General features: G+C 45.6%; 1 protein-coding gene across 1 annotated transcript in view; it reads left to right on the forward strand.

Moving 5' to 3' along the window:
* Positions 1-26,919, forward strand: part of LOC141047806 (cytochrome P450 2K1-like) — a 100,499-nt gene that overhangs the window by 58,338 nt on the left and 15,242 nt on the right. Inside the window, exons 5-7 of the mRNA XM_073543123.1 lie at positions 20,153-20,315; positions 25,291-25,440; positions 25,756-25,916. Of these exons, the coding sequence (XP_073399224.1) occupies positions 20,153-20,315; positions 25,291-25,440; positions 25,756-25,916 (474 nt within the window). The remainder of the gene's footprint in view (positions 1-20,152; positions 20,316-25,290; positions 25,441-25,755; positions 25,917-26,919) is intronic.

Genomic DNA, 26,919 nt, shown 5'->3' on the forward strand with positions numbered 1-26,919 from the left:
TTCCTTCCACACTATCTGGATCTGGAGTGGAAGAGAAAACTAGAGAATGCATTTGAGTTAAATGCTTTTGCAACTGGATTACATAACTTGTCAAATTATCCACATTGAGTGTTAAGACCTGTGGGTAGTACAACCCTGTGTTCGGTGGTCTTCCAAACAGTATCTCGAAGGGTGACAGTTTAGCTTTCCCCGTGGGTGTGTACCTTACTGAGAATAATGCTAATGGGAGACACTCTGGCCATGGTCTATGGGTCTGCTCCATGGTTTTCTGTATTTTCAATTTCAGTGTCCCGTTCATTCTTTCTACCTTCCCTGAACTCTGTGGGTGGTAGGGTGTATGAAATGCCTGTTCTACACCTATCATTTGCATGACATTTTGCATTACCTCAGCAGTAAAGTGTGTACCTCTGTCTGATTCAATTGTTTCAGGGACACCGAATCGTGGTACTAGTTCCATCACCAGTTTCTTTGCAGTGGCTCGAGCTGTAGCCGTTTTCACCGGGTAGGCCTCTGGCCATCCAGAGAAGAGATCTACACATACTAGGATATTTGCATACACTCCTACCTTGGTAGCTGTATGTCGTCAATCTGCCGTCTCTGAAACGGGTAGAGAGGCCTAGGTGTCGCTTTCTTAGGGACTTTTACTGTTTTACCTGGGTTGTGCTGTGCACAGATGAGGCATGATTGTACAAGTTTCGCGGCTGCGCAACTGAAGCCAGGAGCGATCCAGAAGGCATCTACCATGGCACACATGTGACTTTTTGAGGTGTGATTGGGGCCATGTGCTGCTTGCGCCATGATTGGGAACAGGGACTTTGGTGGGCACATTTTATCCTTATTCTCCCATACTCCATTTGAGTTCAGCTCAGCTCCCAGTCTCCCCCGGTGTACCTTCTCTGTTTGGGCAGCCTTTTGCTGGAGGGATTTCAGGACATCTAGACCCAATGTGGCTGGAATACGCTGACTCCCCGCCACCGTCCACTGCTCTCTCTAGGCCGCCTTGTGCTATTTTAGCAGCCTCGTTCGCCCTTCTATTGCCCTCTACCTCCACGGAGTCACCTTTGTGTGTGCTTTTACCTTGACAATGCCAACCTGGACTGGTAACATCAATGCCTCCATCAATTGTTTCACCAGCTCTGCATTTTTAATGGGCTTCGAATCTGTGAAAATATTAGCGACTTTACCTGCAGCGGCTCTACACGCCTCAGTGAGTGCCTTCAACTCTGCCTCCTGCGCCGACATGTGAGGAGAGAGTGGTTCCGCTCGGATTACCTCATGTGAGGATACTACTGCATATCCAGTGTAGAATCGTCCATCCTGGTGGTATCTGGGGCCATCTACAAAAAAGAAACTCAAAGTCTGCATTAGGAACAGGTTTTTCATGAATGTGTGCAAACCCAACTGTCTCCTGACTCATCAGTTCTATGCAGACATGTTCATGCGTCATGTCAAAGTATCCTTCCTCACTTGCCAATACGGTCACCAATTCCCCCTTTTCTGAATCCACAGGCAGGAGGGTGGCTGGATTCAGAACGTTACATCTTTTGAGGAGTGACATACTCAGGAATTAGTAGAGCACACTCAAGTCGGAGCTGTCTGGCCATAGACAGATGTTTTGGTTGAACTTGTACGAGTATGGCATGGATGTCATGTGGGGAATAGATTGTCAAAAGAAACGTCAGTGTCATCTCACATGCCTTCCCTATTACGTCTCCACTTTTTTCCTTGTGCTCCAGCATACATGACAGGTCGTTTTATTGTCCTTGTTTGCTCAATTTCTTTAGCTACCTTAAGGAGGTCTTTCGGATCTACATGTCTCCATTCAGGTCTGGCTGTCTGTACTGCGTCTCGTAAGTCTTTGTTCATACCGTCAATGAATGCATTCACCAGTATTCTAACATCAAGTGGGTTTATGCAAATGTACCCCATGTCTGCCCATTTCAGCTGTAACCGTCCAAGGTATATCTCTACTCTCTCTCCTCTTTGCTGTGTCACATTAGTCAGGAGTACAGACTGCTCTGATTGTTCCACTGCAGCCCATTGTCTTAGTGACTCACAGTACGTCTCCCCAGATCGTGCAGATTTATCATCCATGCCCCAAGCCTGATTCTTTGTCACATCTGTGTGTGTCTTAATTATATGATCTAGTGCGTCACATGCCTTTAAACTCATCAACCTCTCTAGGTCTGCCCAGGTACACTTATATGTCTGCTGTACTTCCTTTATGTGTCTGTAAAACGGGAATGGTTGGTCTTCAGGGGCAGGCAGCTGCTTCAGCAAAGCTAGCTGGTCAGAGGGGCTCCAGGGATAATACACCTGTATCTTTCTTATTCTAGTCACACTTCTAGGTCCTGATGGGGTTGGCCGTCTGATGTCTACTGTCAGCTTACTCCTCAAGGGCCAATGTCCCCACTACCCACTATCCACACTATTATGTCAGCTTCTTATGATCTTGTCTGGATAAGATTTAGTGCAATTCTCTTAGGTCAGTAGCACAGGTCACACAAGTAGCTATTCAGTCTGGATTTGTCTGAGTCTGACCACAGTGTTTACAAGTCCATCTGTTTTGTCTGGGTCTCTGGTTACACTTTGTCAATCAAACATTCATAATACACCTTCCACACTGCTGCACATTCTCAAGCATCATTTATTCACTTGCTATTTTCTTCCCTTGTCTGTGCCTTTTTGTACATCCAAACATTCACACTCTGGTATTTTTGCCTTTTTCAATATTTGTCCCACTTGTTTTACTGCTTCCTTCCTTCTCTGTCTTTTGTAATTTGACACAATTTGCTATACAAATCAATCACACAACTAGAAGCAGGTTCAAACACATTAATGACCAAGCAATCACTTACAATTCCCTTCTAAATTAGGCACCATATCTTACTTTTAACTTCCAATCTTCAATTAAGTACTGTTGCTTTAAAATGCACAAATCTTTCAGCGTGTACCTTACGGATAGAATTACAGAGAATTTTGAGCACAGCTCACACTCAGCAGAGATAAGAGCGAAGGGAGAAGAAAAACTACGCAGCGCCATCCTTCACCCCTCCCGTCAGAATGCAGCGTCGTCCTTCACAGAATTCTGTAGTTCTTTAGACTTATCAAAATCAATTTCTACAAAGAAACTCAAAATCACGGGATTTCACTGTAAGGGCAGATAACTGTATAATGAGATTAACCATGTCTTGCCCTTTTTCTGGCCAAATGCATTCAGGAAACTTTACAATGTAATGCCACATATAACACGAACTATATCATTACTCAATTCATTCAGTCTCAGATGTAGATTTGAAATATCTATAACGCATCTGTCCGGGATTCCACCACAACTAGAAAGGTCACAAATCTCTTGACACAAAAATGATGTGTGATGATTCATTCATACGTGCTCATTCACTGATTTTTTTTTTTTTTTTATACTCAATTACTCATCTCTCATCTTATTCAGAGGTTCTCATAGACATATATACAAGGATTCACACAGCCTGCCTATCTTGCACTTTGGATTTGATTAATACTTTTTCCAGGTTCTTTGCTGCACTACTTCCATATCTATCCTCAATTATATCACATAACCGATTTCCTTCTTCAGGTATCTTTCCCTGACTGTTCCCCATCTTATCTTTTATTCTTATCCTGTCTCTCTTGTTGTCTTCCTGTTAGTCCCCTGCCTTAGGTGGTGTATTGGGTAAGCTCAAGACTAGGCTCTACTATACCTCGTTACCTTCTTCCTAAGGTGCTAACAGGCTAAATGGAGTGTCTGTTCCTCGGTGTACTACGTGTTTCGTGTACTTATATGCTATGTAGCATCCGAACAGAAATACTCCCACAACACACAGGATTGTAAATAAAGTGTCCATCTACTGGGGTTCTTCAGTCATATCCTGTCACAGGCTCATTTCACGGTCCTGTGCTCATTCGGTCACACTCTTATCTGTCACAAGGTTTATTCGTAAAGGGTATCTCACACAGTCCTTATTGAAAAAATGACTAAGTATGGAATGGACAAGGCAACTGTTAGGTGGATTCATAACTGGCTTAGCGATCGGACCCAAAGAGTGGTCGCAAATGGCTGCACATCCAGTTGGAAGAAGGTCTCAAGTGGGGTACCACAGGGCTCTGTCCTGGGCCCTGTATTGTTCAACATCTTTCTAACAATTTAGATGAAGGAATTGAGGGTAAACTGATTAAATTTGCTGATGACACAAAGCTAGGAGGGATAGCTAATACTAGAGAAGAGAGAGGATTCAAAAAGATATAAATAAACTGGAGCAGTGGGCAGCAACTAACAGAATGGTTTTAACAGGGAAAAATGCAAAGTACTACATCTGGGCAATAAAAATGAAAAAAGCATATACAGAATTGGAGGAATAGGGCAAAGCAACAGCACATGTGAAAAAGACTTGGGTATACTAATAGATCACAGACTGAATACGAGTCAACAGTGTGATGCAGCAGCAAAAAAGGCAAATGCAATTCTAGGATGTATTAACAGAAGCATACAGTCTAGATCACGTGAAGTCATTATTGCCCTCTACTCCTCTTTGTTCAGACCTCATCTGGAATACTGTGTCCAGTTTTGGGCACCACATTTTAAAAAAGACATCAACAAACTGGAGCAAGTTCAGAAAAGAGCGAACAGAATGGTGACTGGTCTGCAAACCATGTCTTTTGAGGAAAGGTTGCATGATTTGGGAATGTTTAGCTTGCAAAAGAGAAGACTGAGAGGAGACTTAATAGCTGTCTACAAATATCTCAAGGGCTGTCACATTGTAGAAGGATCATCTTTATTCTCATTTGCACAAGGAAAGACTAGACGCAATGGGATGAAACTGGGAGGAGACACAGATTAGATATTAGAAAAAAGTTTTTGACAGTTAGAGTGATCAGTGAGTGGAACAGGCTGCCACGGGAAGTGGTGAGTTCTCATTCAATGGAAGTCTTCAAACAGAGGCTGGACAGACATCTGTCTGGGATGATTTAGGGAATCCTGCTTTGAGCAGGGGTTGGACCAGATGGCCCAGGAGGTCCCTTCCAACTCTACGATTCTATGATTCTATGATTCTACTTAGTGTAGGCCTTTGTGGTGTATTTTGCTCATAATCTGCTTCGATTGGTTTCATGCTAAGTTTAAGTCAGAAGGAATAATAAATCTGCCCCAATATATAATGTTTACAAAATAAAATATAAATATTAATTTCTAATTTATGGAGTCAACCATTTTTTTTGGTAGAAAAGTTCCCCAATTATGATCTAATCATAGTCTATGTAACTGCTGAGCTTGCAATCTGTGAACAACAATAAAAAAAATTTCCTACGATGTCACAGCTGGGAATAAAACTTAACATACTTTCAATTAAAAAAATAAATGGCCTACCACGAAAATGTATTAAAATGATTGGTGCTTCTCAAAGACACTACTGCTACTTCTGTAAAGAGGAGGAGCAGCAATTAATACTGGACTTACCTGTGTTAGGAGTCCGATTCCTGCAGCTGCACAACAGGAATCCAGAGCCATGCAGCCAGCTGTCTCCCATTCTCCTCCGCCCTCTCAGGGTCCTGCACAGCAATCTTGGTGATCCAGACGCCCTGCTCAGACCAGTTCTCTGGGTCTGGCTGTTGCTGCCACCTCTGGACCAGCAATAGTAGCGCAGCCTGCTCTGTAGCAAGCCACTCCAGAGGCTAAGTCCTCTCGCCGCGCTACTGGGCATGCTCACGAGACGATCTCCCAGTGGAGATCGGGAGTCACGTGCTCAGGTCCTCCTGATCTGATTGGTCCATCTCAGAGATCTGGAAGGTCCCAGAAGCGCACGGCTATAAAAGGCCCGCATGGCCGCTCGGCCATTCGCTAGTATAGACACTAGATACTAGCTGTGTGTATCATGATGGATGTATGGACTTGCGAATGACTCATTATGATTCCCCTCCCTCTGATATTACGTATGTGGACAGGGAACTAGTGTTAGAGTCAGCGCCAATCTGTGGCACGTTACAGGCCACGGTCTCCATCTTCACAGTGCTAGTGTCCGACGGTGCACCTGTCCGAGCATTGTCATATTGCGGCTAGTTTAGTCGCCGCGCTGCAGTCAGCAGCAGTTGGGGCGTTCGCGGTAGCGACGCCGCACGCACGGTAGGTCAAGACGGACTTTGACCCAGAGTCTAGGGCCTAGTCCTGTGACCAATTATTGTGTGTGCACACCGCTGAGTCCTGTGAGGTCGACAGGCTCGGTATCCACGATAACAGAGTACGCTCTGTGCACACCGGGTGACGTTCAACCCGTGTGCGATATACCGCCATATTGTGCGTCTGCCATTATCTAGCAGCGGTGTAACACCTACTGCACAGTGGACCCCGGGTGGCCAACGCACTTATTATTTATTTATTAGTGCATTCCGCTGTCCCTAACATTATACTAGCGCCAGGGTCTGGCTAGTAATGGCGGACCTGCAGCAGCTACAGCGGTACATTCGGCAGCTGGAGAGCAGGTTGGCGGCTATTGAGAGCGCCACCTCAGCTGCGAATGCTACAGTGGCCGCTGCTCAGGCAGTCGCAGAGGCTGTCTCACGCGTGTCCAAACCCACGCCTATGCCGACAATAACCCACCTCCCGTTGCCCGATAAGTTTTCCGGTGACAGCACCGCCTGCAGAGGTTTCGTGAGTCAGTGCTCTATCCAGCTTGGGTTACTGGCCATGAGATTTCCTACAGAGCGGGCTAAGGTGGGGTTTATTGTTTCTCTCCTATCAGGCAGGACGTTAGAGTGGGCTATGCCATTGTGGAAGCGTGATGATCCCGTGGTTCAGGGCGCTGCTCAGTTCCTCATGGCCCTGAAGCAGGTCTTTTTGGGACCACGGATCACGCACGACACCTCTCTTCAATTATTGCCCCTAACACAGGGGTCTCTCTCGGTCAGCCATTATGCCGTCCGGACATTGGCTTCCGAACTGGAGTGGCCTGATAAAGCACTCGTCCCTGTGCTTTGGAGAGGGTTAGCGGAGCATGTCAAAGATGCTCTAGCAACCAGAGAGGTCCCCGCAAGCCTGGAGGAATTGATTGCCATCTCAACCCGCATTGATCTCCGGTTTACGGAGCGCGGGCTGGAACGTGCGCAATCCAGACGAAGGGTTAACTTGGCTCCCACCTTCCCAGAGCCGCTAAGATTTCCCGCTCAGGAGCTTACTCCTTCTGAACCTATGGAGGTGTCTCGCGCTGACCCCAAGCCACGTCCGGTGCGAAGCTCCGCATGTTGTTACTAGTGCCGGCAGTTTGGTCACTCGGCTAGCACATGTCCTCTGCAGTTGAAAAAACGATCACATCCAGTGGTCGTAGGTGGTGGTCTAACTAATATGATACCCTTTTCTCCCAAACCAGTATTCCGAGGGACCTTAGATAGCAGGGCTTCCACCTGGGAAGTAGAGGTCACGGTGTATTCTGGGGCTGAAGTATGTCCTCGACCTTCGCCCTAAAGCACGCTATTCCTCTGGTGTTACTGCCCCAACCCCTGACCATCAGGATGGTTAATGGTGCACCTTTACCATCTCAGGTGACCCACCAGACAGCACCACTCGATCTCTCCATCTCACCGTACCACCGTGAGATTTTGTCCTTGTTCATTTTGCCTGATGACATCGACCAGGTGCTTCTCAGAGTTCCCTGGATCCGTTGCCATTCCCCTCATATTGATTGGGGTTCGGGGAATATACTGGGTTGGAGCAAGGACTGTGAGGGAAGGTGCCTGAGGGGTAGTGTTCAGGTAGCTTCCACTGAAGTACCCGCGGATCTCTCCGCGCTTCCCAAACCGTACCATCAGTACGCAGACGTCTTCTCTAAAAAATCTGCGGAGACGCTTCCGCTGCACCGTCCTTACGATTGTCTGATAGATCTATTGCCAGGCACGGAACCTCCTAGAGGCTGCGTGTATCCGCTATCACTCCCCGAGAGGGAGGCTATGTCTCAATATATCCAGGAGAACCTGGCAAGAGGTTTTATCAGAAAGTCGGTGTCGCCGGCTGGTGCTGGGTTCTTCTTCGTGTAGAAGAAGAGCGGAGAGTTACGTCCCTGCATTGACTACAGAGGTCTCAACGCCATATCGGTTAAAAATAAGTACCCTCTTCTGTCGATCTCTGAGTTATTTGACAGGTTGCGAGGGACCCGGATCTTTACAAAATTAGATCTACAGGGGGTGTACAACCTTATCCGCATTCGCGAAGGAGACGATTGGAAGACCGCATTTAACACCAGGGACGGCCATTATGAATATCTGGTCATGGCCTTCGGCCTCTGTAATGCGCCTGCTGTCTTCCAGGATTTTGTTAACGACGTCTTCCGCGATATGCTCACTACCTCGGTGGTGGTCTATCTGGATGATATCCTCATCTTTTCACCAGAATTGACCTCCAACCGGAAAGACGTCTGAAGGGTCTTCGACCGTCTGCGGGCGAACTCTCCTTTCGCCAAGCTGGAGAAGTGCCAGTTTGAGCAGGAGTCCTTGCCGTTCCTGGGCTACATCATCTCGGCCCAGGGGTTGGCTATGGATCCGGCCAAACTGCAAGCGGTAATGGACTGGCAGGAACCACATTCACTCAAAGCGGTGCAGCACTTTTTGGGGTTCGTCAACTATTATTGCGAGTTCATCCCCCACGTCTCCACACTGGTAGCTCCTCTGGTTGTTTTCACAAAGAAAGGAGCTAATCCTAAGGTTTGGTCTGAACAAGACTCCAAGGACTTCTCGTCTCTAAAATCCCATTTTGCAGGCGCTCCCATCTTACACTGTCCCGATGTGGATAAACGTTTTATCCTAGAGGTAGATGCTTCCTCCGTCGGTGCAGGAGCAGTCCTTTTCCAGAAGTATGCTCAAGGTCGGAAGCATCCCTGCTTCTTCTTCTCTAAGACCTTCTCACTGGTGGAACAAAACTACTCCATCGGGGACAGGGAGCTGCTGGCAATTAATTTGGGCTCTACTTGACCCGGCTTCAGGTAGTGCCAGAGCGCCCGACAAGTAGAAAATGGGGTGACAGCCCCCTGTGTCACCTGCACCATTGTCTGCTCCTGCATAGGAGCTGGGGAACCCCAAGGACAGTACGATCTCTCAGGAGTTGTAGCCCCATCTTAAGCCTGCCTAGAGGAGCCTCTCCCAGGCTCGTTCATTTCTCAAGAAGGGTTCATCCTGCTCCCTTCCTTCTCAGATCATACCGATGATGTTGGCCATCCAATTTTGAGAAACATAACCTTGATTCCAGTCGTCAGCTCTTGCAGCTTTCGAGGCAAGTGTTTTATCTCTGCTGCCCGCTGGTGAGAGATATGTGATGACGGGTCCCAAACTCTACTATGGACCCTCATCTCCGCTGCCGGTCATATTTAACAACCTCCCACTGGGATGACAACTGTTGGTACCTTGTAGTTAGTGGGCCCACCTGCATTTCTCCAGCCCTGGTCCTGGCTCACCTCGTTCTCGGTAACGACCAGCCTAGGCCCGCATTCTGCTCACTAGTTGCTGGATCCTGGCTTTCCCATCTGCAGTCACAAGAGCCCCAGTGGTTAAGGCTGCGACCTGATTTTGGGCCTTGGTGGTTCTGAGAAATCATCCAGTTCCGGACCACATGCTACTGCCACCTCTACTGTCGGCCCAGCTTGGTCTGGCTGCAATATTCCTCTGGTCACTCCCTCTGGAGTCTCGCAGTATTCTACCATCTTTGTTGCCTTTTTGCCCACTAAGCACACTACACTCTATAGATTACTCATTCAATCTAGAAAAAAATATTTGTTATATACCACTGAAATGTACCCCAGAGCACATGATACTCTATTTATGAGTGATTGAATAGCAAACATTTTTCAATGCTCTTTTGGATTGTTGTATACCACAGAAATGTAACAGAAAGCACATAATACTCGATAGATGAGTAATATAATACCCAAAAGAGTCAACTTTTTTTGAGTTTTACATTCCACTGAAATGTACCCCAGAGTATGTAATACTATATGGATGAGTGATTGAATGCAGAAAATTTTTGAAAAAATTTTCAGTGCATTTTTTTAAGTGTTATATACCATCGAAATGTATCAGAAAGCACATAATACACTATGGATGAATAATTAAATAGAGAAAAAAGTTTCAATGCTTTTTTGGTCTGTTATATGCCATAGAAATGTACCACAAAACATGTAATAGTATGTGGATAAATAATTGCACACAGAAACATTTATCAATTCTTTTTTGGACTGTTAAAACTCCGATATGTACCACAGACCACGTAATAGTATATGGATGAGTCATTGAATATTTAAAAATGTTTCAACGCTTATTTTAAGTCCTATATAATACAGAAATGTACCACAAAGCGCCTAATACTTTATGGATAACAAATGTTAGGGACGTCGGAACGCACTAAATAAAATAAATAATAAAGTGCGTTCGCCGCTCGGGGTCCACCGTGCAGAAGGTGTTATAACTGCTGCTGAGTAATGGCAGACGTGCTATATGGCGGTATAATGCGCACAGGTTCAACTTCACCCGAAGTGCGCAAAGCGGACTCTGTTAACTCACAGAGGCGCTGCAACATAAACATACAAAAGCTGAGCCTGTTAGTGTCACAGGCCTCAGGTAAATGCACACACGGTATCTGGTCACAGGAGCAGGACCCAAGGCAGAGGAGCTGCGTCCGTCTAGACCTACCGTGCGTGCGGCATCGCTACTGCGGACGCCAAGGAGGGCTGCAACTGCAGCGCAGCGTAGGACACTGCCGCTAGTCGACAAAGCAATGAAGCAGGCGCAATGTCGGACGCTAGCACTCTGGATGATGGTGTAGTGGCTTGAGGCTTGCCACGCGCTGGCGCTGACTCTAATCTATGTCCCTGTACAGGTTCGTAATATCAGAGGGAGGGCATCTTAGTGAGTCATTCGCAGGTTCATACATCCATCATCATTCACACAGTAGCAACTAGAGACTATACTAGCGCATGGCCGAACGGTCATGCGCGCTTTTTGTAGCCGGGACCTTCTGGAAGCTTCCAGATCTCCAAGATGGACCAATGAGATCTGGAGCAGGACCTGGGCACATGACTCCCGATCTCCAATGGGAGATTGTCTCGTGAGCATGCCCAGTAGGAGAACAGAGGGACTTAGTCTCTGGAGAGATTTGCTGCAGAGCAATCTCCTTTGCTGTAGATAAACAGTAGGAGACTGCAGAATGTGAGGCTCTGGATTCCTGCAGAGCAGATGCAGAGACCCGACGCCTAACAACAATATAGTCAATTTTTTCGCCAAAAAAATGAAAATGTGGTCAAGTGCCGCAGCTAGCTATATATTTAGCAACGGACTGCAAAGCCCTAATCCCCGCCTAGAGACTGTATTCAGCCATTATCTCTGCTTCTGCAACTCTCTGTCCCTCCCTAGGTTAAATGCAGATTGTATCTTATACAAACAGCAAAGCATAAAATTAGCCCTTGCAAAGACTGTTAGTGTGATGGTTCAGCTTTAGCACCAGTATCAACCCTACAGGACTCTGATTCGTTAAACCGTGCACACACGTCTGGACAAGCACTCTTTCCATCCAATAACAATTGTCACAGAACTGTGCAATGGCATCAGTGTGCCAGGCCTGGTGGCGACTATTCTTTAATAACCCTTGATGATGTTACGCGGCTGGCCAATCACAGTAATGTCACCACCACTACCAAGATGGCTACAGCATTAAATTGATGAGCACGCAATCCCTGCATGCTTATTGGCTGTGTAACAGGCACCAAACATGCGGGGCTGAGATTCAAGTTTGACATTGAGCACCGGCTAATGTTCGCTGAGTGATGAGCACGTCCGAGCACCCAGATACTCAAGTCATATCCAAGGATCACCGCGCACGTTTGTTCATCCCTAATAGTTACCCGAAACTTATCAGAGAGCACAACACGTTATTAACGTAGGCATGTATCACAAAATCTTACAAGTTATGGATTGTTACATGTGTACAGGATCAGAGTGTCATGGTATGCCTAGGTTACTTTAGGCAAAAACCCCGGGACCCCTGCGATGTCCCTCAGACTAGGGGAACCCTGTCTGTCCCTCTACCCAGGGTTTACACTGAAGGTGTGCCTGCCTGAGCCTCCACCCTGTCCCTGTCTCCTGTCCAGCCCTAAGCTGAACCCACCTCCCTCCACCCAGTGAGGGGACCAGACACCAGACCCCACAAATACGTATGGACAGGGGTAAAAGAAACACCACACAGTTAATACACAAGGGAATACAATAATGTGCAAGGGCAACCAAATATATATATAACAGATTGGAGAAAGAACCACTGAGGGATATACTGCACCAGATATCAGACGCTCCAACACCACCACTGCTGACCGGTATTGCTAGCACTAGGCTAAAGCTATAGTCGGCGACGCCCATAGTCAGGATGAACTATTTAAAGACCAAGGGTGTGGCCCAGCCCTCAGCCAGCATGACAACCTGGTTAACCCTATCCCGACTGGAACAGAATACCCAACAGGGTATTACCGCTGTCTGCCGGACACCCTGGTGTGAACAGTGTCCGACATGACAGTACCCCGCCTTCTACGAGGGACCTCCGGAACCTCACCATGTCGAGGACCTGGCTTGTCCGGATGGCGACGATGGAACATAGTAACCAGTCGATCAGCATGAATGTCAGAGGCCGGCACCCATGTCCTCTCCTCAGGACCATAGCCATGCCAGTGGACCAAGTACTGTAGAGTGCGACGCACATCCCTAGAGTCCACCACTTTGGACACCTCAAATTCCAACGCGCCATCCACCAAGACGGGAGGTGGTGGCCCGGGGGAACCATCCACCAAACCCACGACCTTCTTTAGCAATGCTTTGTGAAATACATTATGAATCTTATACACAGCCGGCAACTCCAAACGAAATGCCATGGGGTTGATCACTGCAGAGATTCTAAATGGGCCAATGAACCTGGGACCCAACTTAAGTGACGGTATCTTGAGCTTAATGTTCCTAGTAGATATCCACACCCAATCACCCACACACAGGTCCGGACCTGGCACACGTCTGCAGTCAGCCACCCGTTTGTATCTGGAACCCACCTTCAACAAGCGCTGCTTGACTCTCCTCCAAACAGACGACAATTGAGCTCCCAACTGGTCCTCCTCAGGGACGCCAACTTAGCACCCCTGACGCAAGGTGCAAAATTGAGGATGTTGACCATACACACAAAAAAAAGGAGATTCCCCAGATGATTCCTGGCAATGGTTGTTTATTGCGAATTCTGCCAGAGGAAGAAACGCTGACCACTCTTCCTGATTGTCGGAAATAAAGCAAGTATTGCTCCAGGTTTTGGTTCATCCGCTCAGTCTGTCCATTCGACTGAGGGTGGAAAGCCGATGAATGAGATAATTTGATTCCAAGGCGAGAACAAAAAACTCTCCAAAACTTTGCCACAAACTGCGTACCTCGATCAGACACAATGTCAGACGGGACACCATGAAGTCTGACCACCTCGCGAGTAAATATCTGAGCAAGAGTCTTAGCATTGGGCAAAGACGGTAAAGCAACGAAATGTGACATTTTGGAGAACCTATCAACAATTACCAAAATGACCGAGTTCCCTGCCGAGGCGGGCAAGTCAGTAGTAAAATCCATGGAAATCTCAGTCCATGGCTTACTGGGCACCCCGAGAGGCTGCAAGCTACCAGCGGGACGGGAACGAGGAGTCTTGGCCCGTGCGCATGTGGTACAGGCAGCCACATATGAGGCCACATCCTGACGGATTTTAGGCCACCAAAAACGACGCGATACCAGTTCCAGAGTGCTCTTAACCCCTGGATGACCTGCCAGTACCGTGTCGTGATGTTCGCCCAACACTCTAGAGCGTAGATGTAGCGGCACAAAAGATTTATTAGCAGGCAACCCCGGCGGTACCACCTCCTGAGCCTCCGCAATCTCTGCCTCAATCTCTGTCGTGATGGCAGATACCACCACACCCTTTTGGAGAATAGGCACCGGCTCTTCACATAACTCTCCACCAGGAAAACACCTGGATAAAGCGTCTGCCTTAACATTCTTTGACCCAGGTCGATAGGTAACAATGAAGTTGAACCGGGTGAAGAATAATGCCCAGCGAGCCTGTCTGGAGGACAGGCGCTTAGCAGATTCTAAATAAAGCAAATTCTTATTATGGTCGGTTATCACAGTAATCTGATGAACAGCCCCCTCCAAGAAGTGTCGCCACTCCTCAAATGCCAATTTGATGGCCAATAGTTCCCTGTTGCCAATATCATAATTACGCTCCACAGGCGACAGCTTCTTGGAGAAGAAGGCACACGGATGCAACTTGGCCCAAGAAGGGCCCTGAGACAGTACAGCCCCCACTCCAACCTCCGACGCTTCCACCTCCACGACAAACGGTAAGGAGACATCGGGCTGCACCAGAATGGGTGCTGAGGCAAAACTATTCTTGAGGAATTCAAACGCCTGTACCGCAGGCTCAGACCAGTCAGAAAAGTTGGTACCCTTCTTAGTCATGTCAGTCAGTGGTTTGGCAATCATAGAGAAGTTCTTAATAAATTTCCTATAGTAATTGGAGAAGCCAAGAAATCGCTGAAGCGCCTTAAGATTATCAGGCCGATCCCAATGTAGTACCGCCTGCACCTTTGCGGTGTCCATCTTAAAACCTGAGGTGGAGATTATATAACCCAAGAACGGTAGCTCCTGTACGAAAAACACACATTTTTCAAGCTTGACATAGAGCCTGTTCTCTCTGAGCAACTGCAGAACCTGTCTAACATGCTCTATATGTGTATCATGGTCGCGAGAGAAAATGAGGATTTCGTCAAGATAAATTATAACGAACCTCCCCAACAACTGAGAGAAGACATCATTAATGAAGTGTTGAAAGACCGCCGGTGCCATAGTCAACCCAAACGGCATTACCAAACTCTCAAAGTGACCCTCAGGGGTATTGAACGCTGTCTTCCACTCATCCCCCTGACGGACTCTTATAAGATTGTACGCCCCCTGAGGTCCAGTTTGGAGAACCGCCTGGCACCAACCACTTGGTTGAATAAATCGGGTATAAGTGGCATAGGGTAAGGATCACGGACCGTAATCTGGTTGAGTTCTCTGAAATCCAGACACGGGCGTAAACCGCCATCCTTCTTTTTAACAAAGAAGAAGCCAGCAGCCAGAGGAGAAGAGGAAGGTCTAATATGACCCTTGCTCAGACTATGTACTCCTTGAGAGCTAGCCTCTCGGGACCTGAGATATTAAACATTCTAGCTTTGGGTAACTTGGCCCCTGGTTTCAACCTAATAGCACAGTCATAGGGGCGATGCGGTGGTAGTTCCGAACAACCCTTCTCAGAAAATACATCCGCATAATACAGCAACGGCTCCGGGATACTGGGGGTCAAAGCGGAAATACATGTAGCCAGGCACCTCTCCTGACACTCCCTGCTCCACTGAATTATGTCCTGGGTCTTCCAATCAATAACAGGATTATGCATTGACAACCATGGAAAGCCCAAAACCATCTGAGCCGGTAAGTTACTAAGCACCTTACAAGTTACCCGCTCTGAGTGTAATACTCCGATGTGGAGTTGTATATCCAACACACACTCTGTGATCTCCCCTTGAGACAACGGGGAAGCATTGATGGTAACCACCCGGATGGGGTTCGGCAATTTCTCCACCGGAAATCCCGCTGTATGCGCGAACCTCTCATCAATGAGATTGGCAGCTGAGCCACTATCAATAAATACTGTAATAGAGAGCATTTGCCCCCCAAGTACCACCCTAGCAGGGAGCATACACTGGGAAACCATGACGGAGGATACACAAAGGCTCAGACTAGACTCCTCCAAACCCTCTGAGCCTATCAGTTTTCCGCCGGCGCGCCCTTCTTAGGTACCAGGGGGCAAGCGTTAATAAAATGTCCTCCTTTGCCACAAAAAAAACAGAGCCCCTGCCTTCTGTGCCAAGGACGTTTAGGCTTGTTACTCGGTGACTGTGCTATACCAGCGATCTGCATGGGTTCCACGGATTCACCCGCGGCAACCTCACCGACCACTCCCCCACCTCCCTGAGGCAACGAAACCAGCGCCCCCTGACGGAGACGTCGGTCTATGCGTACTACAAGTGCCATCGCAGCCTCCAGAGAGACGGGAGTCTCGTACATTAGGAGAGTCTGTTTAACCCTTCCAGAAACCCCATGCAAAAATTGACTTCTAAGGCTAGTTTCACACTTGCTTTTTTTTGCAGCGCGTTTTTCCCGCAAAAAAACGCATTGAAAAAACGCATACAAAAGCATACAACTGCTGCGTTTTTTTCAAGCATTTTTATGAGCATGCATGAAAAAAACGCAGCGTTTTTATGCGTTTGTATGCGTTTTTAGTGCGTTTTTACCGCGTTTGCGTTTTTTTCCAACATTAGTTGGCCCCTCACACTAACCCAAACCATGACTTTACTAACCCTAACCCTAACTAACCCTAACCCTAACCCTGACCCTAACCCTAACCCTGACCCTAACCCTTAACCAAACCATACTTAACCCTAACCCAAACCCTAAACCCTAACTAACCCTAACCCTAACCCTGACCCTAACCCTAACCCTGACCCTAACCCTTAACCAAACCATACTTAACCCTAACCCAAACCCTAAACCCTAACTAACCCTAACCCTAACCCTGACCCTAACCCTAACCCTGACCCTAACCCTTAACCAAACCATACTTAACCCTAACCCAAACCCTAAACCCTAACTAACCCTAACCCTAACCCACCCTGACCCTAACCCTAACCCTGACCCTAACCCTTAACCAAACCATACTTAACCCTAACCCTGACCCTAACCCTGACCCTAACCCTAACCCTGACCCTTAACCAAACCATACTTAACCCTAACCCTGACCCTAACCCCAACCCTAACCCTGACCCTAACCCTTAACCAAACCATACTTAACCCTAACCCTGACCCTAACCCCAACCCTAACCCTGACCCTGACCCTAACCCTAACCCTAAACCCCTAAATTCCATGGTTAAAAAAAAAAAACGCATGTGCAAAAAAACGCATACATGAGCATGCCAGTGCGCATGTATGCGCATCCATAGGCTATAATGGCCATTTTTAGCGCAAAACGTGCGCATATGTGCGCATGCGCTTTTTTGCAGGGCCAAAAAATGCAACATGCTGCGTCTGGAAAATCCAAACGCACACCCCAAAAAAACGCAGCGCATGAAAATCGCATACATGCGCTTACCAGCGCGCAGGTATGCGCACCCATGTTAAATATAGGGGAAAAAACGCATGCGCAGGTATGCGTTTTTTTCCAGCGCTAAAAAACGCAAATGTGAAACCAGCCTAAGCGCAGGGTCATTCCACTGCGTGTCCACCGCCCAGCGCCGGAATTCCGTGCAGTAATCCTCAGCTGGTCGATCACACTGTAGCAGTGAGCGTATCTTAGACTCTGCTAAGTTTAATCTATCCGGATCGTCATAGATCAAACCCAGAGCAGAGAAAAAAAAATCTACAGATTCAAATGCCGGTGAGTCTGAAGGGAGTGAAAAGGCCCAGGCCTGTGGGTCACCACTCAGCAAAGAAATCACCAAGCCCACGCGTTGAGCCTCATTACCTGAGGAATGTGGACGCATACGGAAATACAATTTGCATGATTCACGAAACACCATGAACTTACCACGATCACCAGCAAATCGTTCAGGAAGGGGAAACTTGGGCTCAGCTGCCCTGGCTGCAGCCTCAGCAGGTACTGCAGGAGCTGACAGGCCTTGTTGCTGGACCGCCCCCCTAAGTTCAGTGACCTGTATGGATAGAGCCTCCAGCTGCTTGGTTAGGGAAAGTATAGGATCCATAGTAAGTAACCCCTATATTCCCTATCTATACCTTTTTTGTTTTTTTTTTCTCTCACTTTATTATTTGGGCCGACTATAATGTCATGGTATGCCTAGGTTACTTTAGGCAAAAACCCCGGGACCCCTGCGATGTCCCTCAGACTAGGGGAACCCTGTCTGTCCCTCTACCCAGGGTTTACACTGAAGGTGTGCCTGCCTGAGCCTCCACCCTGTCCCTGTCTCCTGTCCAGCCCTAAGCTGAACCCACCTCCCTCCACCCAGTGAGGGGACTAGACACCAGACCCCACAAATACATATGGACAGGGGTAAAAGAAACACCACACAGTTAATACACAAGGGAATACAATAATAAGTCAAACACATGCCGAAAAGGAAAAAATAAATGTATATAAAATGGAAAAAGTGGGTAATATCTAAAGAAGAACATAATGCTGTCTGCAGGGAATACAGGGCAAGCGTTAGATAAGCCACAGCCAGTAATGAAGTGAGGCTTGCAAGGGTGACCAAAAGCAATAAAAAGCAATTTTGAGGGTATGTCAAAAGTAAAAGAAAAGTCAAAGATGCTATAGGACTTTTGCGGAATGAAAAGTTTGAAGTGATCAAAAATGATGTGGAGAAGGCCCAACTTTTAAATTCTTATTTTGTATTTGTGTCCTCTAAGAAAGCAAATGTATCTGATCTTCATTGTGCTATTAATGAAATAAAAGAATTTGTATAAACTTTGTATAAACAGAGAGATGATAAGGGAACACAGCTAATTTAAATTAATGAAAATCTCCTGGTCCAGATGAATTACATCCCAGGGTACTCAGACTGTAAAAGGAGTTAGTGGACAATTTCAATTGATACATGTGAATTTCCTGATGAAGAAGTAACTCTGTACTTCGAAACGCGTTAAAATAAACCACCACCTTATTTTACCATACTGGGATATATGTCTCAAATCTGTCAGCAGTGCAAAATTGTCCACTAAATTCTTTTACAGTCTGATGTCTGATGGTCACTTGCTGACCCATGCATCTGCTGCCACTGACTCTCTACATTATTGAACAGTTTATTATTGAACAATTTAGTGAGATTCACATCCAATTAGAAGAGTGTTTCAAGTGGGGTACCACAAGTCTCTGTCCTGGCCCCAGTGTTATTCAACATTTTTTATAAATTATCTAGATAAGGGAACTGAAGGTAAACTAATCAAATTTGCAGATGATGCAAAGCTAGGAAGCATAGCTAGCACTAAGAAGACAGAGATAGGATTCAGAATGATCTAAATAAGCTTGAACAATGGGCAGCAACTAATAGATTCAACATCTAGGCAAGTAAAATGAAAATTACATCTACAGAATGGGAGGACTAGAACTAAGCAACAGCATCTGTGAAAAGGACTTGTGCAGTCTGTGATCTATTAGTATACACATCAGTCAACAGTGTAATACAGCAGCAAAAAGGCAAACACACTTCTGTGATGGATTAAGACAAGCATAGAGTCTAGAAGAAGTGAAGTAATTATCCACTATAAAATCACATCCATACCACATAGTTTATCATTGTGGTTTGCCCAGATGAAGAGGTAGGATAACTTCAAAGCGCATTGACAAATAAAAATAGCATCTTGTCTCCTTTTGTATATTGGATTCTCTGCAGTGTAGTTTTACACCCACTTTCATCTCCAAGTTTGTCTATTATCTGTTTGTTAGATCTGCCGCAACCGTCATTGCTTACAAACTAACAAAGGGGTTGTGACTTTCACATCTCCCCTAGTTGAGCAAATCCAATTTTCTCTTTTTTGTAATATGGATAAGACCCTGTTGTTCTTATTGTCATTCCAGTTTTTATCTACACACATAAGATGGTTTAGTGAATCCTACATTGAGTTGTGGGCTGGACACGATGACCTATGATTCTATGATGCCGTGACTGTGATCATTTCAAACTTTTGCATATTTCCCCAGCTTTATGGTCTCACCAGCAACTGTGGCTTGTTGGAAGCTTATCTTTATTAGTTCTGTTTGAGTGACATTGTGGTATACAATTTTTTTTTTTTAAATTCTTTATTTTCAAATTTAAATTACACCAAAAGACACAACACCATTTTACAAGTACAATTGGCGAAGTATTGTTTAGGAGTCGGTCCAAGGTGAAAGGGAGGGAAAGGGGGGAGGGAAAAGTGGGTGGGGAAAGGGAAAAAGAAAGAAGGGAAGGGTAAAGAGGGATAATTGTGGTATACAATTTTTGTCTCTACAGAAGTACTATTCAAATGAATGTTTTATATAACTAAAAAAATTATATTTTGCAGCTTTCTGAGAAGTATGGAGAAATATATACTTTGCACTTTGGACCGAAGAAAATGGTGATACTTTCTGGATATAAGATAATAAAAGAAGCACTTGTTACGCGAGCTGACGATTTTGGAGAACGAGCGATTTCTCCAATCTTCTATATTTTCTCTAATGAGCATGGTATTTATAGAACTATAATATTGTGCATTCTATGAATTGTAAAATTCACCATAATGAACTGTTAGGGGAGCAAAATACTTTGAAGTCCAGTAACAATAGTTGATTCTGCCAATTGAATATTCACTAACAACATCAATAAATGTCATTTATGAGCAAAATATTATTAATTGAAGAACACTTAAACATCTATGCCAACTCTTAGAGGTTGTGTAATGACTGCAGAAAGTCGTAGTGGGCGGCTAGTGTCCATAATGAATTTTACACAACACATTAGAATGAAGCTGCTTATATTTACTTGAACAAATCCAGGAGAACAAACATTCAAACATTTTTTATCAGTCAATTGTGAACATTAATAAGAAAGACACAAAAGAAAAAGGGAAGGGAGGGAAGCGCTCAGGTTATTCATAGAAAGTAGCCAGCAGTCCTGTTTTTAACTTTTATCTACCTTTTTCTTCATCTCCTTCTTTAGCCTGTGCCCACTGCTAAAGAGAAATGAATATTCACTGCACTGGCAGTTAATATTCATTTCTCTTATCTCGTGCCCAGTTGCAGCCACAGCCGCCATCTTCCAGCAGCAGCTAGGCTAGCAATAAAGTAATGAATATTCACCCCTCTCCACTCCCATAGGCGTGGAGTGAATATTCATTGCCTTAATTAGCAGGGACATGTGATCACTCAGCTGGAAGAGCTGTTGGCATCAGAGCAAGATGCAGCGAGGGCGCGCAGGGAAGGTAAGTAGGATGTTTTTTTTTATAGGAACCATGCATACAAGGACAGGGACGGGAAGCCATGCATACAAGGACAGGGACGGGGAGCCATGCATACAAGGACGGAGACGGGGAGACCTGCATACAAGGACTGGGATGGGGAGCCATGCATATCGGGACGGGGAGACCTGCGTACAAGGATGTGGACAGGGAGCCATCCATACAAGGACAGGGATGGGGAGCCATCCATACAAGGACAGGGATGGGGAACCATGCATACCAGGTTAGAGATGAGGCTACAATGCATACCCGGCTTATACTCGAGTCAATAAGTTTTCCCAGTTTTTCATGGCAAAATTAGGTGCCTCGGCTTATACTCGGGTCGACATACTCAAGTATATATGGTATGTATATTGCCATCTCTTATTACACAATGCCCTCTCTTGTTATGTATACCTCTGTCCCTTACATATCGGATTATATAGAGCCCTGTCTGTCTTACATACCGTCCTCTCTTGTTACACATATAATGCAATGACGGCTGATGTACCATTGTAAAGCTTCTTTTCTAATGGAGGAGCTGATGGACTGGTCGTCTGGTCACCGGCTGCTCCATCAGCAGTCATTTTATATCTAAAAGAGATGACTATGTAATAAAAGAGGGTGCTGTGAATAACAAGAATACACTATGTAAGAGACAGTACTGTACTTTACAGCAAAGGAAGCTATATAATAAGGAACGGCACCATATATAACTAGAGAGGATGGTACGTAATAACAGACAATGTTATACATAATAAAAGAGGAAACTATGTAACTAAGGACAGCGCTATACATAATAAGTGAGTACACTATATACAAAGGGACTGTGCTATACATAAGTGAGTACACTCTATACTAAGGGACTGTGCTATACATAATAAGTGAGTACACTATATAATAAGGGACTGTGTTCTACTTAATAAGTGAGTACACTATATACTAAAGGACTGTGTTATACATAATAAGTGAGTACACTATACACTAAGGGATTGTGCTATTAATAATAAGGCTACATTCCTGTATCCGTGTGCAGTGTCGGTGTGCTGGACGCTTTTACAGATGCATTGAGTATGCCGTATGCTGATCCTCCAAATCGGATCAGAACAAAACATTCTTTGATCTGTGATTTTCATCTATGTTGAATGGACCTATAAAACTGAGTCCATGTACAGTCAGATAAAAAAATCTGGAAGCACACAGACATTTCACACAAATATGAGAATGTAGAAAAAGGGATATTACAGATAACATTATTACTCCAAGTCACACAGAACAGATACAGAATAATATCCAGGCACTTACCGCTGACATCTCGTCTGATTAGAGCCGCTTTCTCCTGCTTCTTCTCCATTTGGTCAGACCTTCATGTCGACATCTCCCAGCCATGACTCGTCTTGTCACAAAGATCATTGCAGCCCTGAAATGAACAAGGTCACATATATTGTGTATATACTTGTGTCTCTCCCCTCAATACAGATATGTACCCCAACATTAAAAATATAAAGTGTTAAGCAGCAATGTGTCCCCAATTAACTTTAATCCCTACCACCCAATAATATAAATTATTGTGTCTGTGACTCTATTCAATTACCTGTAAGGCTATGTGCACATGGAATATATGCAAGATTTTACAGTACAGGAAAAGTGATTGAGATCCCTGAAGTCTCATGTACACGGTGCTTATTTTTTCCTTGCAGATTTGCAGAAAATTTAAATCTGCATAATGTCAATTCTTGCAGCGTATTTCACCCATACTATTAGGGGAAAAAATATAACAAAAGCTTGGTAAAAACATTGGCAAAAAATAAATGTATTTTGCGCAGCGTCCTTCCTGCCAACACATCAGGATATGCAGCAGAATTTTCTCCTGCAAATCTTGACCGGGTGCACATAGCCTTAGTCCCTGTCCTGTGCCCCCCCATTCATTATAAGTCCTTTATAGCATCATAACAAATTTGGGGTGGGAGAAGACATTATCAGGTACTGAGCATTCTCTGCCACCTCCCATTTTATTACAAGTCCCTGAAAGAGTCTTCTCTCACCCTTCAGTTCATTATAAAATGTCCTATGCACCTTATCACCTCCTCTCCCCAATAAATGTTAAGTCCCCGACAGCATCACAATGAATTGTGAGATGGGGGAGAACGCTATCAGAGGCTTAGCAGCCTCCTCCACTAACCAATTCATTCCACATCCATATCTTAAATCTTATGTCCTTCTCCCCCTCCTCCTGTTCATAAGTCCATTATAAGTCCCCCTTATTCCCATCCCAATCCCCCCAATATTGCCCGCTCCACCACCTCCATCACTGTCCTCTCCACCACGCCAATCATTGTTCTCCCCCACCACCTCCATCATTGCACTCTCCAACATCCCATTGTTCTCCCCCAATCCCATCATTGTCCTCTCCCCATCCCCATAATTTCAATCTCCACCACCCCATCATTGCCCTCCCCATCACCCACATCATTTCCTCTCCACCACCCCAATCATTGTTCTCCCCCACCACTCCCATAATTGCCCAGCATCCCATCATTATCCTCTCCATCACCTCCATCATTGCCTTCTCCCCTACCACCCCATCAATGCCCTTTCCACCACCTCTCTCAATGCCTTCTCCCCCACCACTGCCATCATTGCCCTCTCCAGCACCCCAATCATTGTTCTTCCCCACCACTTTCATCATCATACACTCCCCACCCCATCATTGTTCTCCCCACTACCCCATCATTGTCCTTTCCACCACCTCCATCATTGCCTTCTGCACCACCCCCATCATTGCCCTTTCCACCTCCATCATTGCCTTCTCCCCCACCACCCCCATCATTGCCTTTTCCACCACCACCATCATTGCCTTCTTCCCCACCACCCCATCATTGCCCTTTCCACCACCTCTATCATTGCCTTGACGCCCACCACCCCATCATTGCCCTTTCTACCACCACCATCATTGCCTTCTCCCCCACCACCCCATCATTGCTCTTTCTACGACCATCATTGCCTTCTCCTCCACCACCCCCATCATTGCTCTTTCCTTCACCTACATCACTGCATGTTCCTCATCCACCCTATCATATTGCCCATTAAACCACCTCCATCATTGACTCCTCCCTCACCACCCCTATCATTGCCTCCTCCCCCACCATCACCATTGCCCTCTTCACCACCTTCATCATTTCCTCTCCACCAACCCAATCATTGTTCTCTCCCACCACTCCCATAATTGTGCTCTCCACCACCCCATCATTGTCCTTTTCATCACCTCCATCATTGCTTTCTCCCGTACCACCCCATCATTGCTCTTTCCACCACCTCTATCATTGCCTTCTCCCCCACCACCCCATCATTGCCCATTCAACCACACCCATCATTGCCTCCTCCTTTACCACTCCCATAATTGCCTCCTCCTCCACCACCATCATTGCCTTTTCCATTGCCCTCTCCTCCACCTACACACACACAATCACCGCTCACCTTTGCACACATACACAGAGTTAGAGCATCACTCACCTCTCTGCACACCCGGCAGCTGCAGAGCACACACACTCACAGACAGCACTCCTATAGGCAGCAGAGCTGCAGGGATTGCTCCCTGCTCACCGCACATGAGGGCAAACTGGCCAGGGCCCCCCCAAGAGCCTCGGGGCCGGAGAAACGGTCCAGATTGCCCTCATTATTAGCCCCCCTCCTGGGGCACCCTTCCACCTCCGGGCCCCGATGCAGCTGCACTAGCTGCACATGCGGTATGTCTGCCCATGCTTCCTTCACCTTTTTCTTCTCCATCCTTTATCATTATCATCTTCATTTTACTTTTCTTCTTCCACTTCTTCTTCCTCATTCATCAGCTTCTTCTCCTACTTTTTTTTCTTCATCTTTATCAGAATTTTCTTAATTCTTTATTTTCCTGTTTTATTTCCTTATCTTTCGATTTCTCTTTTTTGTAGCCATCACATTTTTCTTTTTTTTATTCTCTTCTTCTTTCCTCTTAATTTTGCATCATTTTCTACTTTCTCATTATTAGTTTAATTATTATTGTGTATGGCAACTTCAATTGTCAATTTATGTGCATTTTCTTATTTGTGCTTTTCTTTTTAATCCAGTTTTTAAGTCACAGAATTAAACTACTTCATCTTACTAAAGAAACCACTTGCTGGATTGCTATTTTCTATTCAGTATGATTAATTAATACTTACCACAGTTTTTCATATTTAACTATATTTTAGGTATAATATTTGCTAATGGAGAAACATGGAAATCCATGAGGAGATTCACAATAGCAACACTTCGAAACTTTGGAATGGGGAAGAAAAGTGTGGAAGCCAGAATTCAAGATGAATTAATGCCCCTTATAGAAAGTTTTAGATCTCACAATGGTAAGATACATCATTCACATTTATGGCATAGCTTTCATATACTCTTAACTTCTTGTCTGTTGCTTTCTACAACCCGGTCTACAGAATCCACATTGTCAATCTGCAACATAGTTAAACTGCTATGTTATTCAGAGGGGTTTTGCAAATCCACATTCACATATAGTACCGGGTACGCCACAGTGTTGTTGTTTTAGTGATCTACTGTCATTACTAAGGTAGTTTTAACCTAGGGTTGCAAATTACCTTTAACATTGATATTATTTAGGTTTTTTATTCGAATATTATTTTATTGTATATATATTTTTATTATTTTAGGAAAACTATTCGATACTCACATGCTGATAAACAGTGCAGTTTCCAATGTAATCTGCTCTATTATCTTTGGGAAAAGGTTTGAGTATGATGACCCAACGTTTCACAAATTAATCAAAATGTTAGATGAAAATACCAAACTGGCCGGTACACCCGCAGTGCTGGTAAGAAATCCTTCAGATCTTATATCTAACCTTTTTAGTGAATTCTCAGAAGAGTAGTTTCAGGGACACCTTTAGGACTAATTGTAGTGCAATCATGAACTCAGGCAAATGGACCCAAACTTATCTCTTCGTTCTCACCCAATACCTTCCAGTTGTTTCATTTATGAAATAAAAGTGCCCTGTATAATAGATGATGATGCACAAACCTAGAGCCCTAAAATGTTTCCTTACAATTCATGTATAATATCCAATTAGTATTCTGTTTCCCCTTTCTCAAATTTAATGGTTTACTGTACTGGAGCAGACCAGTCCTTCTCAGACACTCACCAGATATATACAGTTGGTACAAGATGAACATAATAGGGAGTTTATGGGAACTGGCCACTTTGCCCATTGGGGCGTAAAAATACCGTAATTTCTCGTTCGCCTTATTGGGGGACACAGAGACCATGGGTGTATGCTGCTGCCATTAGGAGGCTGACACTATGCACAAAAAAAGGTTAGCTCCTCCTCCGCAGTATACACCCCATCAACCTGCAGGAATTTCCTCAGTTTAGCTTAGTGTCAGTAGGAGGTGGACACGGGTCTTTTATTAGACCCATATCTACCTCGGTGTGCGTCGTTCCCTTTCAGGTTCCGGAGGGATACAGTGTGATCAGTCACAACTGTACTCCCACACAGAGACTATGAGTACGGCGTGTACTGCCACCCGGTATCCTCATAGCTCTCCGCAGCAGGACCAGGAGCTTTGCACAGGTGCGTGCCAGCTATACGGATGGTCCTTGCCCCCCGCCTCCCACCCACTCGCCTACCAGAGCCTGTCGGTTGGACGAGGCGCGGACACGGGGGAAAATAGACTCAGACAGCGTTGGATTTATAAGGTACCTTTATTGAAGACACCACTGGAGGATTCTTCGGAGCGGCACAGGGCAGTGCCGCAGGGTCCTCAGCTGCCTGCGTCTCCCGGCAGCCGCCGCACTTTCTGTTGCGCCACATGCCAGGC

The sequence above is a fragment of the Dendrobates tinctorius genome, unplaced genomic scaffold (genome assembly GCF_039654945.1).
Source record: "Dendrobates tinctorius isolate UK_male_01 unplaced genomic scaffold, ASM3965494v1 ptg000129l, whole genome shotgun sequence".
NCBI lineage: Eukaryota > Metazoa > Chordata > Amphibia > Anura > Dendrobatidae > Dendrobates > Dendrobates tinctorius.